General features: G+C 32.5%; 1 protein-coding gene across 1 annotated transcript; it reads left to right on the forward strand.

Moving 5' to 3' along the window:
• Positions 1–10,068: 10,068 nt before the first annotated feature.
• On the forward strand, positions 10,069–22,442 carry LOC140452557 (small glutamine-rich tetratricopeptide repeat-containing protein beta-like). The gene is made up of 7 exons (XM_072546885.1): positions 10,069–10,227; positions 10,750–10,968; positions 11,138–11,244; positions 11,442–11,725; positions 20,937–21,048; positions 21,602–21,664; positions 22,171–22,442. Exons 2-7 carry the CDS (start codon positions 10,753–10,755, stop codon positions 22,421–22,423), a joined length of 1,035 nt encoding a protein of 344 aa, XP_072402986.1. The 5' UTR covers positions 10,069–10,227; positions 10,750–10,752; the 3' UTR covers positions 22,424–22,442.
• The last annotated feature ends 336 nt before the right edge of the window (positions 22,443–22,778 follow it).

Genomic DNA, 22,778 nt, shown 5'->3' on the forward strand with positions numbered 1-22,778 from the left:
ATCTTAATAAAATAAAATGAAATGATCTTAATAAAATGAAATGAAATGAATACTTCAAGTTAAATGTCACTCATCTTTGATTCCTAACATACTCAGTCAAACAGTGCTTAAATCTTACAGATTTTATATCCACTAGATCATGAGATTGGCTAAAGTCATTTCCCAGGATCTAAATCCTGTTAATAGGAGAGAATTTGCTATAGTTAGTGTGATAGTGTTTTATAGAAAACAAAGGCATGTCTCTAAGGTTAAACACAGACAGGGCGGTTTGCGCCGCGTCTGCGCCTCGTCGGCTGCCGCGTGGCTTAAAACACATTAGGCGGTTTAACAGTTGCAGTAGTTTTGCCACTGTATTCGGTGTTGTCAAATTTAGTCGAGTTTTGGACGTAGAATGGTATAATGATGTCTCTAGAATCATCTAGTGAAAGTGACGACGATTTGTTTTTCCTAATAAGTGCAAGTTTACTTCATATTAGATCAAACAAGAAGAAGAAACGCAGGTATTGGATACATCCCATAGTAAATGAACGAAAAAATAAAGGAATGTTTTACACGTTAGTTAAAGAAATTAAAGATGACCCAGAAAAGTTTTTTAACTTTATCCGAATGTCTAAGCAATCTTTTCAAGAGCTATTAGAAATTATTAAAGAGCCATGTTCAAGAAATAACACCCATATGAGAGAAAGCACATCACCAGAAGAAAAACTAATAACACTAAGGTAAGTTAACTACGTAGTTGTCACATACTTTTTAAGTATCTTAAAAATATATTTGTAATTTTAACTCGTTGACTGCGAACGTTTTGTGATTTTTATTATGTATGCATTATTTATGTGTTTTGTTTATTTAGTTTTTAACAATGTTTCTCCCGTTTTTTTAAATACAAAAAAAATATATAGGAAAAATACATTTTATAAAATAAATTTTTCTTATATTTTTTTAATATATTGTATTTAATCGATAGCCGAGTGCCTACAGTAACATATATTTCAATCTAACTTATACAGGTGTTATTCAATATTTGCTTATTTTTTTCTTTAAGTAATTGATTATGTTTTATACAGTTTCATCCTGAGCATTCATACATATTATTTCGGGAATGTTCCTGTTTTGAAATGTACATTTTGTTAAAGTTTTAATTTCTTCATTGTGGTAGTTTTATGGTTAAGAAGATTACAATGGTCAGCGGATTAAAATTTTCTGAATAATTTACATTTTATTGTTACACGGTTTGAATAAAATGATTTGGATAAGAGCCTTTAATTTTACCTACCTCTAATCCTTCTAACAATTACTAATATTCAAATTAACATTTTTCAATATCTTCTTAATTGCCAAGGGTCTTAATTTAAATCCCTCAATTCGTTATCAGGCATACAATCTGCCTAAGCTGTATGACCTGTCTTTACTTTCTAAATTCCAGTGAACTGCACAGGTAATAAACTTAATTGAAATAACCTTTCTATCATGGTTATGAAAGCAAAACTTTACAAAGATGTTCTTTTGATACTTTCAAAATTAAACTTTATATTAATTTATTTGTTTTGAATAATATCGACTCATAGCCGATACGAGCCGCTTAGCACACGTAGTAAAAATATAACTAATGTGCTCACGACTCGGATCCGAGTAATTTTTTAAAATGAATTAAATTATGTAAATTATGTTTAATATAACCCTTTATTTAATAAGTATTTCATTTCCAAATCAATATTTTCAAAAAATTTTGGTTAGCATATAATATTTAAGCATTAAAGATAAAGATAATAAAGATAATTTTTTTAAATGAAAATACGAAAAAATTGAAAACTAAAATAAACTAATGTCTGCACTATTATAAGAGTAATGAGAGCTGGCAGGCGCATTGCTGGCGTCTCGGTAGTTGGCTGTTGTGTTCCAGAGGGTCCAGGTTGAGGTTCATGCTGCATGAAAGTAATATGGTTGGAAAATGGCTGAGAAGAATGTTGCGATTGCAATTGTTCTGGTCTTGATTGATGACTGGTGGTAGCTGCTTGAAAAAACAGGAGATTATTTTGATTGTATGTTTTTTGGGGATGCACAGACGATTGTGGCACAGTTATATATTTATGTATGCTCTGCATGACATCCATTCGAGAGGCCAATTTAAGATGTATTGGAATTGATTTTAAAAATGGCTGTAATGATAACAAAAAAAGTCTGTCGTCATCACTCTCGTTTGTCTCATTCCGTGTTTTCTGCTTCTGTCGAGCATTGTGCTTGTTAAGTGTATCCACTAGTTGTCTTTCTACCGTATCTGTTTTTCGTTTTTTCATTAACGGAACAGGCGATGCTTGCTCTACTGCTGTAATATCTCGTTCTGATGCAGTATCAGTTGTTGGAGATAACGGTTCTTTATCGTCCAGAGACGTTTCTGTTGGACGCAGTAGCGCACCTAGAATTTGCCTCTGGGGGGTTTTGGTTGGTCACCGAAATTTTTTTTATGATGTTACCTCTATTTTGAGTCCTTAAAATGTGTGAGTAACACTGTTGGAATAGGGTCCGAAAACCCCCCTGGGTGCGCCACTGGTTTAACGGTGTTGAAGAATATCCCTTAGGAAAGCTAATTGGTTGGTATACATGTAGGGAGCTTTACCTCGTCGACTTTGGCCTGATTTTCCTTTTATATCTTTCAGCTCTTTGGTATATCGATCTCTTACATTTTTCCATTTTTTTTTGAAGCGAATTACCTAAAAGAAGAAGATTCGTTATATTATATTTATGTATTTTATGTAAATTATTGGTATATTTATATAAAACTATAAATTAATATTTGTACAAGACTACAAAATGTACTTATTTTGCAGGTACTTAGCAACTGGCTGTTTATTTGTTGAACTTCATTACGCTTTTCGAATCGGAAAATCTACAGCAAGAGTGATTGTTGAAGATGTATGCAAAATAATATGGACACATGTTAGACCTATTACTTTTCCAAAATTAACCACGGAGAAGTGAAATTGCCGACGGATTTGAGAAAAAAACAAATTTCCCGAATTCCATAGGAGCTACTGATGGAAAACACATTCGAATGATCCGGCCAACTAATTGTGGTTGTATGTTCTATAACTATAAACAATATTTTTCCATGGTACTTTTTGCAATGTGTGATAGTAGTTATCTATTTACATTTATTGATGTTGGCTCGTACGGAAAAGCTAGCGATTCTGGAATTTTTACAAACTGTATTTTATATAAAAAATGGTTAATGGTATGTTAAGTATTCCTAATGCAAAACCTATTCAAAAAGATGTGATGGAATATCCCTTTGTAATAGTAGGGGATGAAGCATTTCCCCTATTAGAAAATGTACTTAGACCCTATGGAGGAACAAATTTGACAATGGAGAAAACAATTTTTAATTACAGATTATCGAGGGCTCGTAGATACATTGAATGCACCTTCGGCATACTAGCTAATAAATGGCGTATTTTCCACAGACCACTTAACGTAAATATTGATTTAGCACAAGATATAATTAGAGCCTGCTGTGTCTTGCATAATTTTGTCAGAGTAAGGGATGGTCACAATGATCACGATACTAATTCAGCAAAAAGTTTTCACACTTTAAAGACTGATTCACTAAGTAGAGGAAATCCAAGAGCACTAACATCAAGAGAAAAATTTACCAATTATTTTGTTAATATTGATCCGTTAGAATGGCAAAATACACAAATTTAAAAATATTAGTTACTTATTTAATAGAAAATAAATTTTTCATTTACATACCTAACTGTCTTTTCTTTTCCTCTGTAGCATCTTCCGAAATAAAACTGTGGGTTACCTCTTCCCAAGCATGTTTTTTTTTTATTTTATTTGAATATTCATCTGAGCGCATATCCCAAATTGCTGGCCGTGTGTGGATTTCGGTAATTAATTTATCGATATCTATAGCTTCCATAATAAATACAAAATTTGGCAAACACTCACAAAAGCAACCAAATAAAACCGCTGCGAAACAGTCTCACGTCTGTGTTGAAGCACGAGATATCTATTACTGATGTGCCGCCGGAAGTCATAAAACAGCCGCGCGGCGAGCTGACGAACGGCGGCTCATCTGTGTCGCACAACATAAGTACCATAGACGAGAGACCGCTTTCAACACCGCCGCGGCCGCCGACGCGGCGCACGCCGCCCTGTCTGTGTTGGCTCTAAGAATTCTAGTGTTACATCCAAAGTTGATAAGACTTAATAAATCAGTCAGTGGTATGGTCAAGTAGTTTATGGAGAAAAACTAGATCACATTTAGTTCTGTAGTCTTCTAATCTAAGGAACTGATATTTAGCCTTTACCTTAGTTCTACCGAAGACTTGTTCCTTAACTTTAATCTATAAGCACAAATCCGGAGAAACTTATTTTGAATTTTTTCAAGGGTGTGAATATGGTTAAAATAGTATGGTGACCAGTAGGTCACCATACTATTTTGAGTGGATGAAGAAGTAGTTCAGATAATAAATAAACTAAAAAACAATAAAGCACCAGGAACGGACGGAATTTCGGCAGAATTATTAAAGCATGGAGGATCCGAACTCTGGGAATGAATCCATTACCTAATAACATTAATATGGACGAAGGAGCAAATGCCAGAGGAATGGACAGTTGGCCTCATACAGCCAATATATAAAAAAGGAGATAAGAGGGAATGCCAGAATTATAGGCCAATTACATTCCTAAATGTAATATACAAAATTATTTATGGTATAATCTACAATAGATTATTAGAATACTCCAAAAATATAATTGGTGATTATCAAAATGGATTCAGACCAAATAGAGCCACTACAGATAACATATTCATACTAAGAACGATACAAGAAAAAGCTTATGAATACGAAATAGACCTTTATAATATGTATATAGACTTTAAACAAGCTTTTGATAGTGTGAAAAGAGACAGAATGCTGGAAGACCTTTGTAATCTAGGTATACCTAAGAAATACATCAGCCTCATAAAAATGACGTTGCAGGGTTCAAAAGCCGCAGTCAGAGTAGATGGAGAACTGACTCCCCTATTTGACATCAACGTGGGAGTAAGACAGAGAGATGCCCTATCAACCATGCTATTCAACCTAGTTCTTGAGGCAGTCATCAGAAAAACCAATATAACCGGCCATATAAACACCAAATCAGTACAAATTACTGCATATGCAGACGATGTAGCCATCATTAGTAGGAATAAGCCACGACTAATGGAAGTGTTCAAACAAATTGATCCTGAAGCAAGAAAAAGAGGTCTCAAAATAAACGAAGGAAAAACGAAGTATATGACAGTCAAAAGAATAACTGACAATGAAAATAATATCACAATAGACAACTATACTATCGAACGAGTGGATGCCTTTACATATCTTGGAACAGAAATCAATCAGAAGAACTCCGTAAGTAGCGAAATTAATGCACGTATTTCCAGCGGGAATCGTACATACTATGCTAATAAAAGATTGATGACATCGAAATTATTAGACAAAAGAACCAAAATGACTATCTACAGAACACTGATTAGACCCGTAGTAACCTATGGATGTGAAACTTGGGTAATGACGAAAAAAGATGAAGGCCAACTCAGGACATTCGAGAGAAAAATACTGAGAAAAGTATATGGCCCGGTACAAGAGGAAGATGGCACATGGGGAATCAGGAGAAACGACGAGGTTAACGAGTTAAATGAAGGTTATGACATTGTAAGATTTGTGAAAAGTCAAAGACTGTCATGGCTGGGACATGTGCAGAGACAAAACGATGCAAAAACAACAAAGAAAATGTTACAATGGAAGCCCATAGGAAGGCGAAAAAAAGGAAGGCCCAGAACGAGATGGTTGGATGACGTGGAAGATGACCTGAAAACAATGAACATAAGACAATGGAGAAGAAGGGCACAAGAGAGATCTGAATGGAACGACATAGCCAGACAGGCAAAGACCCATCCAGGGTTATGATGCCAAAAGAAGAAGAAGAAGAAGTATGGTGACCATACTATAGAAGCATAAGACAGGATGCTACGGACAAAAGTAAGATAAAATTCTATATGTGGGTACTGAAAGATCTCGAGAGTTTCTTATGATAAAACCTAGATTTCAGTAAACTTTATTTGACAAATTGTTGATGTGGGGGATATATGATAAGGAACTGTCAAATAACACTCCCAAATCTTTTATTTCAGTCACTCTTGATAGAAGGCTTGTATTAATGTGATAGTTGTGATAGACAACATTATTTTTAGATTTGCTAAAGGATATAACAAAACACTTACCTTTATTTAACTGGAGACCATTGGAAAGAGACCAATTATACAGGGAAGTAAGGTCTTCCTGCATCCTTAGACAATCAGATTTGAAACTTTAAAATATAACTTAAGGCTATCAGCAAATAGCAAAAACTGACAAACCTTTATTACCTCAGAAATATCATTAATAAACTAATTAAAGAGAAGAGGACCCACATGTGAACCTTGTGGGACCCCTGAACTGACAAAGATAGGAATTGAAAGTGAACCCTTTTTAAAAACAAACTGAATTCCTTCATCAAGATAACTACTTAACCATGAAAGAAACCACTCAGGAAAGCCAATACATCTTAATTTAAACATGAGTAAAGAATGGATTACTGTGTCAAAGGCCTTCAAGAAATCAGTATAGTTGGAGTCCACTTGGTACCCATCCTCGAAAGCCCTGATAATGTAATCATGATACAAAACAAGATTTGTAGATGTAGATTTACCCTGCCTAAATCCATGTTGCTCATTAATCAAGAGATTCCTACAATGCCAAGTAAGATATTTTTTAGAATTAGTTCAAAAAGTTTAGGGATGGCAGATAACATAACAACAGGCCTATAATGTTTTATATTGTCTCTGTCACAGTTTTTAAATACAGGAGTTATATAACTGTCACGCCACTTACTAAGGGAAGGTGTGTAGTCTCAAAGATAAATTAAATAATACATGTAAAAGTTTGGATAGACTGTAGACACATCTTTTTAAGAAATATGTGGAAATATTATCAGGGCCACAACTCAGTTTATCCTTTTGACCATTTATAGACTCAAAGACTTCAGAAAGTGAAAATTGGATAAATGGAATGTCAACAGAATTTTTTACTTTAAAATTGAAGTTACTTAAATTAACTTTGAGCAATAGACACTAGAGAAATGGCTCGCAAACAAGTTTGCTATTTCCTCACTTGATTCAGCTAACAAGTCATTAAAATGCATGACATTTGGAATTCCGAGGCTTTTATTCAAAGAGTTTATATGGTTCCAAAATTGTTTTGAGTCTGAGTGAATAGATTCCTCAATATTGGAGATATAAGATTTGTAGATTTGATCTCTTAATGTTTTGCATTGTGTTCTAAGATCTGAAAATAAGGTATAATCAGCTGCTAACTGAGTATGGTTGAATCTAGCATGAGCAGTTTTTTTTAAATAACAAATCTGGAGAAAACCAAAGAGGAAATTTTGAAGGTTTATATGTTTTTTTCAGAACAAAGAGTGATATTGCTTCAGAAAGAACTTCATAAAAATTATTTACTGAGATATTAATATTTGAATCATCAAAAACAATATTCCAGTCAACTGGAGAAAAATAATTATTTAGACCTACAAAATTTGCATTACGATAGTCAAAATATGTAGTATTATAATTTAATTGTTTAACATTACCATTAAACACAAGTAATTTCGCAAGTTCACAAGTAATTTCCACACGATGAAAGTTATTGGGAAACAAAGTGTCCACTGCCTCATACACTGATAGTTTCTGATAGTCTTCAATAATGTGGAAAATGAGATCCCAAAATACTCCACGTTGATTTGGTATAATATTTGATTGCCTCAGGTTCAGGTAAGAGAAGCATTTGCATATCAGCTTTGCTGGATAGTTTTGTGGACAGTCAACGTTTATTTAAGTAGGGCAGCAATCGCTGTAAACAAAATTGTTCTAAGTATATCTGCTGGACAGGATGAATGGTGAAAATAATATGCTAAGGGTTTTTTCAAAGAAATGAAAAGCACTTGTACCATTGAAACTGTCACATTTGCTGTAGATTTGAAAGCTTTTGATTTATCACCGAAATCTTCAAAACCTACAATTTCATCCAACCTCCTATTGTAAAACGTATTTAATTGCCATTTCGTCAAAAGATAAAAAACAAATTTTGTCTAATTTAGTAAAGTTTGCTACTTTGTGTTTTAAAACAGTAAGTAAAGCTTAATTTAGTCCAGGCTCAATTTTAATATGTTGTATGTGTTTAAATAATGTCTTAGGACTGGGTTAACAAAATTTGTTGCCCAAAACATTTTTATAAACTTTTGTTCCAGTGAAGTACATTAAGAGACATTCCTGTTTAAATTGATTACTAAATCTTCTACCTCTTACCTTTTTTCTAGATTGTAAAATTTGAACATTAATGAAATTAGCTATATTTTCTGAAGGACAAAATGACAAAATTTAGATGTAAGTGCCATATAGTCTTCAATTGTCACATTGTGGATATACCTCTTTTCTGTAGACTGTAACTTTCTTTTTAAGTAATTATTTTTCTTCTGTAATTGTATAATTGTACTTTGTAACACATTTTTTTGGGGAGTATTTACTGATAATTGTTGCGACCCTTGAGTTAAACTTGGTGTTGCACTAAGTGGTGTTACTGGATATGTAGTTAGATGTTCAGGTTCTTCATGGAATATGTTGTTTTTACCAGGAGTAATAGTAATATCCTGAAGTACAGTTATACTGGATGGTTTATGTGGAATATTTCCATTTTCCTCTATATCCATAAATACCATAATTTTTACATCGTATTCAGTTGCAAAATAATATAATAACATTTCTGTATAAATTTTAAGTACTGAAAAATATAAAATATAAATCACGTGATCAATAACACAAACAAAAACAAATGTTGAACAACTTGACATTGACAAGCCGTGGCCTGGCCTATCACTCTCTTTCCTTGTCTATTACAGTACATTAGTACAGAAGATCACAGTACATTAGTACAGAAACTATTAGTGGAGAAAAATCGGTAGAAAGTGGAACCACAGAATGAAACAAATTGTTTCTTATTCTGTGGTGGAACTAACACTTTATAAAAAATTTGTCATGAAAATAAGTAGTTCTCGAGGAAGTGATAGATGTACTCACGCAGTTTTAAATGTTAATATTTATAAATAAACAAATTATGAATTTTTAGAGTTGGAAAAACTATCTCGGCAAAAAATGGTCAAAGAAAAAAGTGTGAAAAATTGTCAAGAACACGATTCAAAATTTTTAATCCCCGCTATCCAGGTACTTCGGATGAGCCATATCATAAATAGCTGGGTACTTTCTCTCACACTTAGTTAAATGTTCGTCGTTCATTGTAGAATGTATCTATAATATAATAATATATAAATACACCGACAAGTCTGACTGGTCAAAAATAAATAAAATACAATAGTCATCCGTGAATAGGCACGGCAAAAGCGCGAGGAGTTCATGCGCCGAGGATTGATTCATGTTTTTCTCGCAATAAAACATCGTAATTCGTTCTGTAACTTGCAAAAAACTCTTGCACTGAATGGCCTTTTGGAAATAAAATAGCGTGGGTTTCTTTTCTCTATCTTTTAACACAGAATAATAAAACAATCAGAATGCCCACTCTGCTAGTCAAGATAATTACGCTCATCTCGTTTGCACAGACAGAATTAGCCATGTTTTAAACGGAGCCAGTGCTGTTCAGTGAAATTTTATATAATATGCATAGAAAAAATTAACCCAGTTTAATTGATTTACGGCTACCATAGACATAATATGCAATATTTTATGTCGTATTTTTAGTTGAAGAATAGATTAAATTATTTCAAATTTATTAAATTATTAAGCTCTAAAAATCTTCGAGAATTATGAGCCACTGCGATTAATTAATTGAAGTGTTAATGAATAAAAGTTCTAAACAATTTACCGAGTTATATAACAATTTCGGATCGGTTTTATACCAAACAGAATCTCAGTCACTAAAAATTTGTTTTTATGCAGTCACAGACAGTTAATATTTTGCTTGTCATTTTATTGCACTGTCAGCAATAGCCAACCAAACGACCAAACCACAACCAAACTACTTGAAATAACACAATTTGTAAAAACAACATTAACCTCAATCCCGCCATTTCCACTGTAAATGGTCTTAGATTATTAAAATATAATTGTGTATTGGATTGCAAGTTAATTAAGTGGTAAGTTTATTTAAGAGAATAACATGTTATTAATAGAATAGTGAATAAATTACACCATTTAGTTTTAATATTAGAATGGAAGTGGTGGTGTGATAGTGCACTTGCTAGATGTATATACCTGTATGAAGAAGGCATTATGTACCAATATTTTTTAATTCTAGTACTAGTATTGTTTAAAATTACATAAATTATTATATTATTCTAATATTATCCCTATAGAACCGGGTTAATAATTCTGATCCTGATTAAATTAAACTAGAATTTTTTCTTTAATTTCCTTTATTTTTGTTGCTGAATGCCAGGTTTGTCATCAGCATGGACATTTGTAATGAAATTTTCAGATAGTTATTAACTTGTGAAGTTTTTAGTTAATTATACATGTTTTTATCAACTTTTTGATATTGAAAATGAATATATTATGTGAAATATAAATGTGCATGACTTGTATATTACTCCAACATTACTCAACGATTTAGTGATCTGATAAGGTGGCAATGGCATAGTTACTACTTTTCTTTTTAGGAAATGGATTTAGAAAATACAAAAAAGTATTTTATGGCTCATGTAGTTAACTTCCTGCAAGATGAAGTTGTTAATGGCAATATGAATGAAGAGAAAAAAGAGTCTGTAGAAGTAGCGATACAGTGCCTTGAAACAGCATATGATATTCAGTCAGATATTAAGAATGAAGCATCAAAAACTCAATTGGATTTACTTTCATTGATACCAGTAAACAGGAGGGTGAGTAACAGATATGTAACATTTGTGCAATTCACCTGATTTTCTCTTTTACTAATTTCATATTTTTCTGTATTATTTGGTTTTTAAGAACTGGTTTTCCTTAAGTAATCTAAGGATATATGTTTAAAGTGTAATTGTTTTAATAATTTTGTTAATAATATATTTTTAGGCTGAAGTTACAGAAGACCAGATTAAAGAGGCTGAAATATATAAAAACAATGGAAACACCCATATGAAAAATTGTGCATACAGTGCAGCAGTGACTGAATATACGAAGTAAGTCAAAATAATTAAAATCCACACCACTAAATTATACTTTGTGTTTCTGGCCTATTTTCCCCCATTTTTGATTCAGACTACATTTTACAAAGTATTTGTTACTTTGTTCTTGTATTCAAAGATGTCCTTTTATGTCATCTTTATATAATCATCCTTTTTGTAAAGTACACTTAATGACTTTTTAAACATTTCAGAGCAATTAATATAAACCCAAATAATGCTGTATATTATTGCAATCGTGCAGCTGCCTATAGTAGATTAGAAAAACACTTAGATGCAATAAATGATTGTCAACAAGCAATAAAACTAGATCCTACATATGGAAAGGCATATGGACGCCTTGGAATTGCTTATTCCAACTTAAACAGGTATGAAGAAGCATGCAAAGCTTATGCAGAAGCTCTAAAACATGATCCTGGCAATGAAATGTATGAGGCTAATTATAAACTTGCAGAAGAGAAATTGTTTGGCAATAGAGGTAAGTTAAATAAAATAATTGTTACACATTATACTTCTACATTTTTATTGTTCTTAATGTCCCAATGCACTCAAATAGAATATATTTGTTAGTTTGACTAGTACAGTATACTCCCTCTATAACGAACACGGTTATTACGAGGTTTCGCTTATAACGAGGTACATAAGATATACCGTGAAATTTCTATTGAAATATAACCGTCTATAGCGAGGCAAATTTGGTTATAACGAGAGAAAATAAGATCGAAAAACATGTTTTTTACGTTTATGACCCGGCTGTGGCTATAAATAAATACCCTTTTTAACTGCCCCGCAATAATCTTAACTGCTGCCCGAAATAAACTTCTTTAAAATAAATACAAATGTTTCACATCTGTAGAAAATATGATAGAATGATACTGGACAATTTAAAGAAGTCAAAAATGACAAACTTTTTCCAATTGCAGAAGCAATAGTTTATGTTATTCTTCAAAATACGCTTTATACATTATGTAGTTGGAAAAAAATGTACGTACAGATTTTTTGTTTTAACGTATATCATTGACAATAAAAGTAAACAACTTTTTTTCAAAAACGCCATTTAAACAATATTTAGAATCTTATATTGCTCTGAATGGCATCACTATAGGAAGCTAATGTTTTAGAAAACTACATATTCATATGTATGCACAGTATTATTGTTGTCTGATATAACGAGATCTGCTTATAACGAGGTAATTAGTCTGCCATTTCAGTTCTCGTTATAGAGGGAGTCTACTGTATATATATTTGTAGAACTGTCTTATTTAAGCAAGAGAGACACCAGTGGTGTTTGGTATGTCACAGGAATACCATAGGCCTATAACAGAGGTGATTTTGATCATTAGTTTGTGTTGAATTATATTTTAACCAAGGCTGATTTAACTCTGATTAACACTGATTTTTAATTGAATTAATATCTTCTCTCTAATAAAGTCTCTTTATTTTGAGAAGCATCTTTCATAATCTATCCTTCTCTGGGGTCATGCTGCTGACTCTCACAGAGTATTTGGTCTGCAGAGAAATGCAGTGAAGGTCCTTCCTGGTTTGGAATTTAGGGAGCCCTGACAATTGGGAATTCTTACTGTATTAGCATAGTACATTCTAGAAAACCTTAGATTCGTGAAGAGGAAAATCAATCTTTATAGAATATACAAATATCATCACAGTTACTATATTAGGCACAAGCACAATATGATACCAGCATATTGGCATTTGAAAAGGTTTAAAATGGACCAGGGTATTGGGCAATAAAATGTTTTAATGTTCTGCCTGAGAATATCAGAAACTTGCCTAAAAAGGAATAAAAAAATTCCTTTTATACAATTCATGAATATTTACAAACTAATTTTAATTTTAATTGAGGTTTTGTACATATTTGATGTGTGTAAGATTTTATATTTTTAACATGAATAAATAGTATTGAGTTTTGAACCAATTTATGATGATCTAAAAAAAGATCTTAGGATTATTAAAGAATCTACCATTGGCGAAAAATCAGTAAGTAGTGCTGGAAATTGCAACATTCAAATTTGTGCAGATGTCAAAGGTACCAATGCAGTTTTTGGGGAGATACAAACCATTACAGTGAATCTAACATCCATGCTGAACAACATAAAAATGAGGTCCAAGAAATTCTCAATAAAATAGGTGTAACAAACAGCACCTTTAAAGCTTTTTGTCTTGGTCGACTAACAGCTAAACCAAGTCCACTTATGATTCAACCCTAGTTATCGCCCTAGTTATGTTTAAAAACATTGTTAGCTAAAAAGTTGAGTGTGTGCGACACTCTCCAGCAAGTATTTATACTTGCTCCAATTTTCAAAATATGTCAGAAGTAAATGCTTTGCCTAACTGTAATAAAAAAATTTTAGATCTAGCTTTCTGTATGAATGGAGAATGGAGAGAAATGTATAGAAGCAGTCCAAAAGGAAAATTTTATAAAAACATAGTTACCGAGCCTCCTAGCCAATCTTGGTTCTCAAGACTGTCGGGAAGTAAGCGGTTTTTCTCTGTATTGTGCAGATTAAGGTTCAACCATGTTTTAACTCCGCAGTATAAATATAAAATAAAATTAAGTGATTCTCCTAATTGTACATGCGGAGAAGAAGGTACAACAGAGCACATGATATTAGGCTGTTCTAAAATAAGTAATGAAGTAAAAGTATTAAATGAAGAAATAACCAAAATACCCAAGATCACCAAACCATATAACCTAACCCAATTATTAAGTTTAGAAGATTGTAATATTTATCAAATTTTGTATAAACATATTTTATGTATTAGATTAAGTTTATAGCCTATGTTTTTTTCCCTTTGTGCAAAGCCCTAAGTCTATCCGAGGTCCACCTGTCTCGTCTAAATGCTCTGATCGACCCCTGAGCGTCAAATTGTATCCTAGTCTAATATCCCAAATTATATAAGATAAAAAGATAGGAAAAAAAAACAAATAAATAAATATATGTGTGTATATATATATGTATATATAAAAAAAAAAGAAAAAAAAAGCAAAAAAAAAAAAAAATAAAAAAAAAAAAAAAACACAACAAAAGGAAATAATTCAAAACAAGCTGAATATGTTATAAGAGAAATAAAAATCTAAGGTATAATTGTAAAATTAGATATATAGGAAATATTTCTTTGTAAAATTAGAGCAGGACTATGATTGTATAGCAAACGAGAAGAAAGCAAGGGTCACTCCTTTATAGCTTCCGAATAAAAAATACAAAATAATCCCATAAAGGTAAGATGGCGAATGGACAGAGACTCCGAAGCCAATAATGCACAATCACACACACACACACACACAGCTTTCTGTAATCAGAGTGATGCAGTTGTGCCAATTTCACCTGATATTCTATTGAACACTTCGCAACATCATTCAGCTTATACTGTATTGTTACATGCAGGCAATTTAAACTTATTACTTAAATACGATGTCTTCTATAATGATCTTAAAAAATGTAACTGCAAGTTTTAAATGAATATTTAGCCGTAATTTCTTGGAATAAGGTATTAGATGAATCAGATATTAATTGCTGCATAGAAAATCTTTACCATATTTTATATGATGCCATCAATTTGTTTGTTCCACCAAATAGTTTAAATCATTGAACTTTCTAGTTTGGTTTTCACGAGAATTAATTGAGTTTGTCATACAGAAAAAATAACTCACTGGAATTTTAAAGCATCAGGCAACTCATATGAGGAATTTTTGGTGTTAAGGGAAAGATGTAAATCATTACAAGCAGTATGTTATAAGAACTATTTAGACAATATTCAAGCAAATCTTTCAAGTAATCCCAGCTCTTTTTGGAGGCATGTTAGTGCTACATGTGGGTCTAGTGCTTATAATGTAATGTTTAATAAAGATGGGGATGTAATAGCTCAGAGTGGTGAGGAAATAGTCAGTGTATTTGCTACTTATTTTTTAAGTACATAATATAATGATAGTGAGTATAATTTACCTAATTTTGAATTCAATTATAGTGTGGATTTCCAGATTCTGAAGTTTAGTCTGACTGATGGTTTTGATTATGAGTTTAAAAACTACATATTCTTAAGGGCCTGTTGGCATACCTGCAGCACTTATTAAGATCTGTATTTTTTCCCTTTGTAAACCTTACAACAAATTTTCAATTTATCATTATCATCTGTATTTCCACAACATTGGAAAAATAGTTTTCTTACACCTATTTTGTAAATATGGCAATAGTGAGTGTGTTAATAATTATAGGAGTTCAATCAGTAATCCCGAAACTTCTTGATATTTTTATTGATAAATGTCACGTGAGCTTGCAGAAACATAATCATTGATAAAAAACATGGATTTTCTAACGGGAAGTCAACAGTAACAAGCTGGTCAATTATCAACAATACTTGTTGGGTGCATTTGAGAATAAAATTCAGGTTGACAGTATTTACAGTGATTTCTCAAAGGCTTTTGACCAGGTTAATCATAACCTTTTGGTTCACAAACTTAATGTATCTGGCTTTGGTATCCTCATTGTTAATTGGATTAAAAGTTATCTGATGGGACACAGCAAGTTCATATTAAAAATTATATTTCAAAAGAATTCCATAATTGGTTTGGTGTCCCACAAAGATTTCATTGTGGTCCCTTGTTTTTTAACTTGTTCATTAACGATATTGGTAAGGCTATCAAAAACTCATACTTTCTGCTATTTGCTGATGATCTTAAGTTATTTCAATGTATATACACGATAAATCGGATTCAGATCTCTTGCAAAACAATGTAAATAATATAATATGTTTGTGGTCAAAACCAAATTATTTAAGGTTAAATCCAACTAAATATTCTTGTATTTCATTTGATCATATAAATAATCTAATAGCTAGTAGATATGTTCTTAATGATGTACTCTTAGATTCGGTTACTGAGATTAGACATTTGGGTGCATTATTGGATTGTATATTGACATTTAGAAGCCATTTTTTTAAACTAAGGAAACAGAATTTCGTAATCTTGGTTTTATTTATCATAACAGTCATGATCTCTCACATATTGTACTCAAATTATTGTACTGCTCTCTGGTACACTCAGGTCTTAAATGCTGCTCTGTTGTGTGGTCCCCATCTTTAGATTTTAAAGCACATTAATATAAGAAATATTAAAAATTACTTCATAGATTATTCTGTAATCATGTCTCAATTTAACATTGCTACACTGAAGAACCATAGGTTGAGAGCTGATATGTTATTTTTGTTTTAAATTCTAAACAATGTTATTAATTGTCCCGTTATTAGCCAATCTGTACTTAAACACAATACATAAAACTTTATACACTGCACTCTTTTATATTCCTTTTTATAGGACTGATATGCTTGTCATTTTCCCTTGTCGAGAATGCTCAGTTTTTGCAATGACCTGCTACTGGATCCATTTGTCCAAACATTAATGTTTTCAAAAAGCAACTTCAACTTCAAAAGACAAGAGTCTAATTAATCTAAATATGTGATATTTCTTTACCTTCTGTGATTTTATATACTGTTTTAATTTACAAATTTTTATTGTTTCTTTGTTTGTTGTTTTGATGTTTATTGTACATGATCTTTACTTTTTACTATTTTTTGTATTTTATTGTAAATGGTTCTACAGGGGACAGAACACCAAGTTTTTCCTCTTGTCTACTTTGCATTTACTGGGCGTTGTTGTAGCTGTCATCGTTGCTATTAGACAGTTCTGTTTCAGACTGCCTATCTTCTAAATTTATGATAACCCCATGCGCTTCATACATAATGAATTCTCGGCTGAAATACTCTTGGTCAATTTTTTCAAAATGACTGGAAGTATTTGCTCATATCTCTGGCGTGATTTCGTTTAGCCTGATTTCTGCTATCTCTTGAACATCTGCCAATTTAAATATGGTGTTTCTTGCCGCCACTTAATTTTTTAAAACGGCCATATTTTTTCAATCTGGTTAAGTTCTGGATGATAAGGTGTTAAATGTAAAACCAAGTGGTCGGAATGTGCTAATAAATTGTTATATAGCATACACAGGATTTTTAGTTTTAGCATAGAGTATCGTATTGTACAGCCTCGGTTTTGTTTCACTTTCCTCGAAAATATATTATTTTCTGTCAACAATTTTCTCATGTCATCTTTTTTCAAAGCTGATGTAGGACATTTTTCAACAGTCCCATTATGGTACGAAGCTTTGTCTATTACTAAAAGTGAATTAGAAGGTAAATTGGGAAGAAGTTTGCCTTTCAACCATTTCATATAATTCTGGTGATTCATGTCGTCGTGATAATCACCAGATTTTAGTCCGCATTTGAAAATGAGAGCAGCATTTTCAACAAATCCATTTTTACCACCACAATGTAAAATAATCAGTTGTTGCCCTTTGGATACAGGAGATAAGCATATGTTTCGTCCATCATCCCAACCTTTTGGAACTGTGTGGGAAGTATGTATATGTCTCATCACTATAATACATACAATATTTCTATCTACAAAAAATTGTGAAATACTTTAAAATTATTTATAATGTTAATATACAAATATCTTACTTTCAGATTTGGATTTTTTGAGTTTTCTTAGAAATTTTGTTCTTTTGGCCTATATGTCAGTTTTTTCCATTAAAATTTTTCTAAGATAGTTTACCAATTACAATTCCTTCATTTATAACAGATTCGTAAACAGAGTTTATCAACGGATGTAATAAGATTATTGAAATAACTATGATGCACAGGTGGGATAAATGGCAACAAGTCAGACATATCTCGTTTTTTCATAATAGTCACTGATCGAGGACTGTTATAAAGTCGGTCTTGTAGAATGTTTTTCAATAATCTCGGCCTTCCTTTTTGTGCGCCTGGCAGAATGTTGATGCTGAAAAAGTCCGATTCTTCATTTAGCGTTTCTTTATAAAATAACTTAAAGGGTTGGCTTGCACCTAAGCCACTGTATTCTTAACCACGATACTGGCTCATTATCGCAATTCACTTTTCTTTGTGTGATTGCTTTTTTGAGATTGCAGGCACTTTTAAAATCTTCGCTAACCATCTGTGTAAAGTGGAACGATTTATGTCTTCATGACTTCATTATGATAGAATACCAATTGTTTGGGTCATAAATTGCCTTTCCTCTGGAGTAAGTTTCTATTGATCCAAAGTCTGCATCGTTGGGTAGGTAGTAATGACCACTCACTATAAACTTTAGATCAATTGTTTCCGCCTGATTCACTAAGTCCTATTTTTAATAAGGATAAAAGGCAACGTTCCAGTTCCTATTTTGTCCGGTGCAAGTATCACTGTAGGCAACAATATGCTTAAAGTGAGATGCGCGTGTTTCAATGTGCTTAACTATACACGATGCGATTTCCTGCGAACCTCCAGAGGCAAGCGTCTCATCCCACCCATACATGAAGCCTAAACCAGTTGAAAGTTCGTGACAGCCAAAGTTGTGGACGTATTGAGCGTGGGAAAAGCTAGAGCCTTTTCTAGGTCAAACGTAAAAGAGTAATAGGATTCATCATTCTGGGTTTTTTCTTTATCAGACTTCATTGACGTAATTACTATTAGGACTAATTATTGTTAAGACCAAATTACGTAATTCTATGTCGTCGGTCAAGGTACGTTTTCTGATTTTATAGCTATCACATTTACTACAAGTATCTGTATGTGGTAAATGGAAATGAAGATTAATGTAATCCTCTCGTGTAATGTGACTGATATGCTGGGAAGCTATTGATGTGTTCTAGAACTATGTTCATGCGTTCAATAGGAATTTTTTTGAAAGAAGCGCGACGACCTTGCAATCAGATCCAGGTTCGTTTCCATTTTGCAATTTTTTAATAGCCCTCGACATGCGGCCATCAGATATCTTAAATGTCTGAAGAAAGAACTTTTTACAGACATTGATGGTTTGCCCTTGTGCTTGTATGTAGTATTCATTACTAACCGACTTTGTAGAACGTGATTGATCTTTGGGACGTCTTTGTTGGGGAGTGCTTTGTTTTATTAAACCACATATAAAGGAATTTTGTGTACTAAAGGATCCTAACTTCCAAAATGATTTAAAAGCATGAGCACATGCTTCTTCTGGTATTTGTTGCAAACATTTCTTTTTGCAAAAACAGTCCGTGTTAGTAAATACCTTTCCTGCTACAATTTTACCATGTTTAGTCGTATATTTTTACCTGTATTTCTTAGTATTGCCCGTTTTTTTACTACACTACCATTCATCTGCCTTTTCCGAGTTCGAGGTGGTTTTTCATGTTCTTGTTGTACCTCTGGTGTATCTTGTATTATAGATGTATTAGGTACACTGCTCTCGACATCAGTTTCTGAAATAAAAAAACATTGTTAACAACAACCGACAACATCTTTCAGTCGTAATTTTACGTCTACATGAAAAGTAAATAGAGATTACGACAATTTTGCCTAAAACCAATGCGTGTACTAACCGCTAACTTTAGAACTAAAGTTTAAATACCAATTTTGTGGTTATGTTACACTTTTCATCAGTATACGTAAATGACTTACCTGTATTTTCTGAGTCCGATAGTAGCCATTCATCCGATCCTGAGTAAGAATAAAGACTAGGTTCACTATTACTTTCACTTAATACACTGGAAACGTCGTCAGCCATACTTAACAGCACTCAACAGGTACCACTCAACAAAGTGGTGTAAGTCAGACTTACACCACAATTTAACTACGATATGAGTAGTTTCGCTTGCTGATCAAACCGATGCTGCCATCTACGAGACAAGAGAAGACTTTTTACCTACACCATTTTTCTTGCTAATAGATTTGAATATAGACAAAACGAATATGAGCATAAGTCAATAATGACAAATAACTGACTTACACCACTTTTATTTTAACCGCCTCAAATGAGTGCGTCAGGTCCAAGAGATTTTGAACCCACTCTACTAAATCTTTACCAAAAGATATCACTGCTGTGTCATCCCCCAAATTGTAACAAATTACCATTCATTAGTTCATTTTCACATATGTCACTGCAGTAGAGGTTATACAATAGAGGAGACAGTGGTGAACCCTGTGGAGATCCTTGTTGCATTGAAAACGATTGGGAATATGTTCCATTAATTTTGATTATACCCTTGTGTCTTTTAAGAAAATCACCTACAATCAATAGTAGCGAAGGGGAGCAGTTCATCCTGTTAAGTTTGTATAATAATTCTATTGTCAAACGGAGTCTAAAGCCTTCTTGATATCCAAGAAAACTCCGGCAGTCTTTGGTTCTTGTAATCTTGCTGCATATGCATTAGATGTTACTATTGAAAGAGGATGGATTGTTGATTATTTTTCCTTAAATGCAAACTGGCGTGCTGAAATATGTTGGTTTTATTCTTCATATAATCTTCTTTGGACAATTTTCTCAAATGCAGAGAAAATTAAGGCTATGTTTTCAATTCTTGGTCAGTGTTGATAACTGTGAATATCGAAAAATGTCACAATGATTCCATTAATTCGCATAGTACTGTATATATATATATATATATATATATATATATATATATATATATATATATATATATATATATATATATATATATATATATATATAAATATAAAGAAAACTGAATTTTATATTCAGAAGCTTTACTGACAGTGTACCTCAAAATATGGATATATTTATATGTGGGTCTTATAATTGTGTCTTTAATTTAATTAGATAAGATCCTCTCTTTGGTTTTCAGAATCTGCTGCACCAACAGATCATCGCAATCTAGACATGTCCCAGTTTATTAATAATCCAAACTTGATAAATATGGCAACCCAAATGCTTAGTGACACCAATTTTAGAAATTTGTAAGTACTTTTATAACAATAATAACTGCTGTGAACATATTGAAATGAAATTTATTTATGTCTTTTGTCTTTATTCAATCTATAATGTCTTTATTAAAAGGTTCTTATTTTAATTTATTAAAAAGCACGATAACTTATATTAATTTATTTAACTACTCAATAATACATAATTTATTTTATACGAACGCTACAATTAAAATCGCGGGCGCGAGTCTTCAGATTTAACTGTCCCTTCCAAATAAAATGTCCTGTTAATATATGCCAGTGCCGTTAAGCTAGAACCATCGACAGCCTTCTCGACTAGCGGCGAAATTATAACGGTAAAGGCAAACGGGTATTTTCACATCGGTTCGACCGTTTTCTGGAAGGTCCCTTCAGGTAAATAGAAGCCTCTCGTAAAATCTAAAACATAAACATGTGAATAAAAACATGTTTACAGGTTAAAACTATGACTCATATTTTTACGTAACAATATAGAACACATATTTTATAGCATTACAACACTTCTTAGAGATAATGCTTTGTATTCTAAACATTTTTCGTTTTTTTTTAGAATGTCCAGGTTTATGTCTACAAACCAGAGTGGTGATCCAAATTTAGATGTCTTAATTCAAACGTAAGTTATGATTTTAATACAATGAACATTTTGTTCAAATGGTAAACTTATACTCATTAAAACTTTACAGCACCCAGCGTAATAGATGTTCCTCATTGGTAGCTTTAGGCTCTATCTGGTTCAAACCTCAGTCGACCAGTGAGTTTCTGTCTCATAACACATTGCAATGGTATAGGATGTGTATTGCACTCTCTTCTTCCATTTCACATTTTGTGCACCATGGTTCATTCTCCTTACCTATTTTGTTGATGTGTTTTTTTTAATGACAATTTCCAATCACTGTTTTGATGACCGTTTTAATCTTTCATCTATTGAGGTTCACCAAATTGGCTGAGATTTTTTTATCAATATTCTTGATTACTTTCTTAGTCTGGATTTACCCTTGGGTGGCTCACCATGACCCACAGTATGGTGGAGATATGTAGAGGATGTGTTTTCTATTTGGCATCATAGAAATTGATGTAACAGTGACATTTCCTCTATCTACATTTTTTCTCCTATTTCAGAGGTCAAACACTGGCTAACAGAATGTTAAGTACCGACCCGACTTTTGTCGAACACCTCAGGCGTTCTATAGATCCCCAGAATCTCATGGAAACAAACACTGGCAGTGGCGAAAGTGCTCCAGGAAATTTACCAACTACTGACCCCAGTTTCATTGAAAACCTAAGACGTTCTTTAGACCCTCAGGGTCAGATGGAGCCGGAGAGTTCTGAACAAGAAAACCCACCAAACCCTTCTCAAAAGAAGTCCCAGTAAACATTCTTCTTTAGTTCTGTTGTTTTGAGTTACTTTTTTCTACTTTAAAATGATTTATCTTTTTCAGCAATATAATTGGAAAAACTACTTACACTACAACATTTTTTAAATATAACCTATTGGTATTTTGTTGCTATTCTGTTATTAAAAGTAAACAGAGGATGGTGAAAAGTAGTTTTTTTAAAATATATTTGTTTTAAATACTGTTATTCGACAGTTCTAAGTTATTATTAATGTCAAAGAACTAAACGGCATTGCATTTGTATTTATGAAATGTATTTTACATTATACACATACGTTACACATACATACACATACGTTACAATGACGGACATACATAATATCACCTACATTA

This window comes from Diabrotica undecimpunctata, chromosome 10 (genome assembly GCF_040954645.1).
Source record: "Diabrotica undecimpunctata isolate CICGRU chromosome 10, icDiaUnde3, whole genome shotgun sequence".
NCBI lineage: Eukaryota > Metazoa > Arthropoda > Insecta > Coleoptera > Chrysomelidae > Diabrotica > Diabrotica undecimpunctata.

Coding starts and splice junctions, on each gene's coding strand:
- LOC140452557 (XM_072546885.1), top strand. CDS start 10,753: ATGGATTTAGAAAATACAAAAAAGTATTTTATGGCTCATGTAGTTAAC. Junction 11,726..20,936: donor GAAATTGTTTGGCAATAGAG/GTAAGTTAAATA, acceptor TTTGGTTTTCAG/AATCTGCTGCACCAACAGAT. Junction 21,049..21,601: donor GACACCAATTTTAGAAATTT/GTAAGTACTTTT, acceptor GTTTTTTTTTAG/AATGTCCAGGTTTATGTCTA.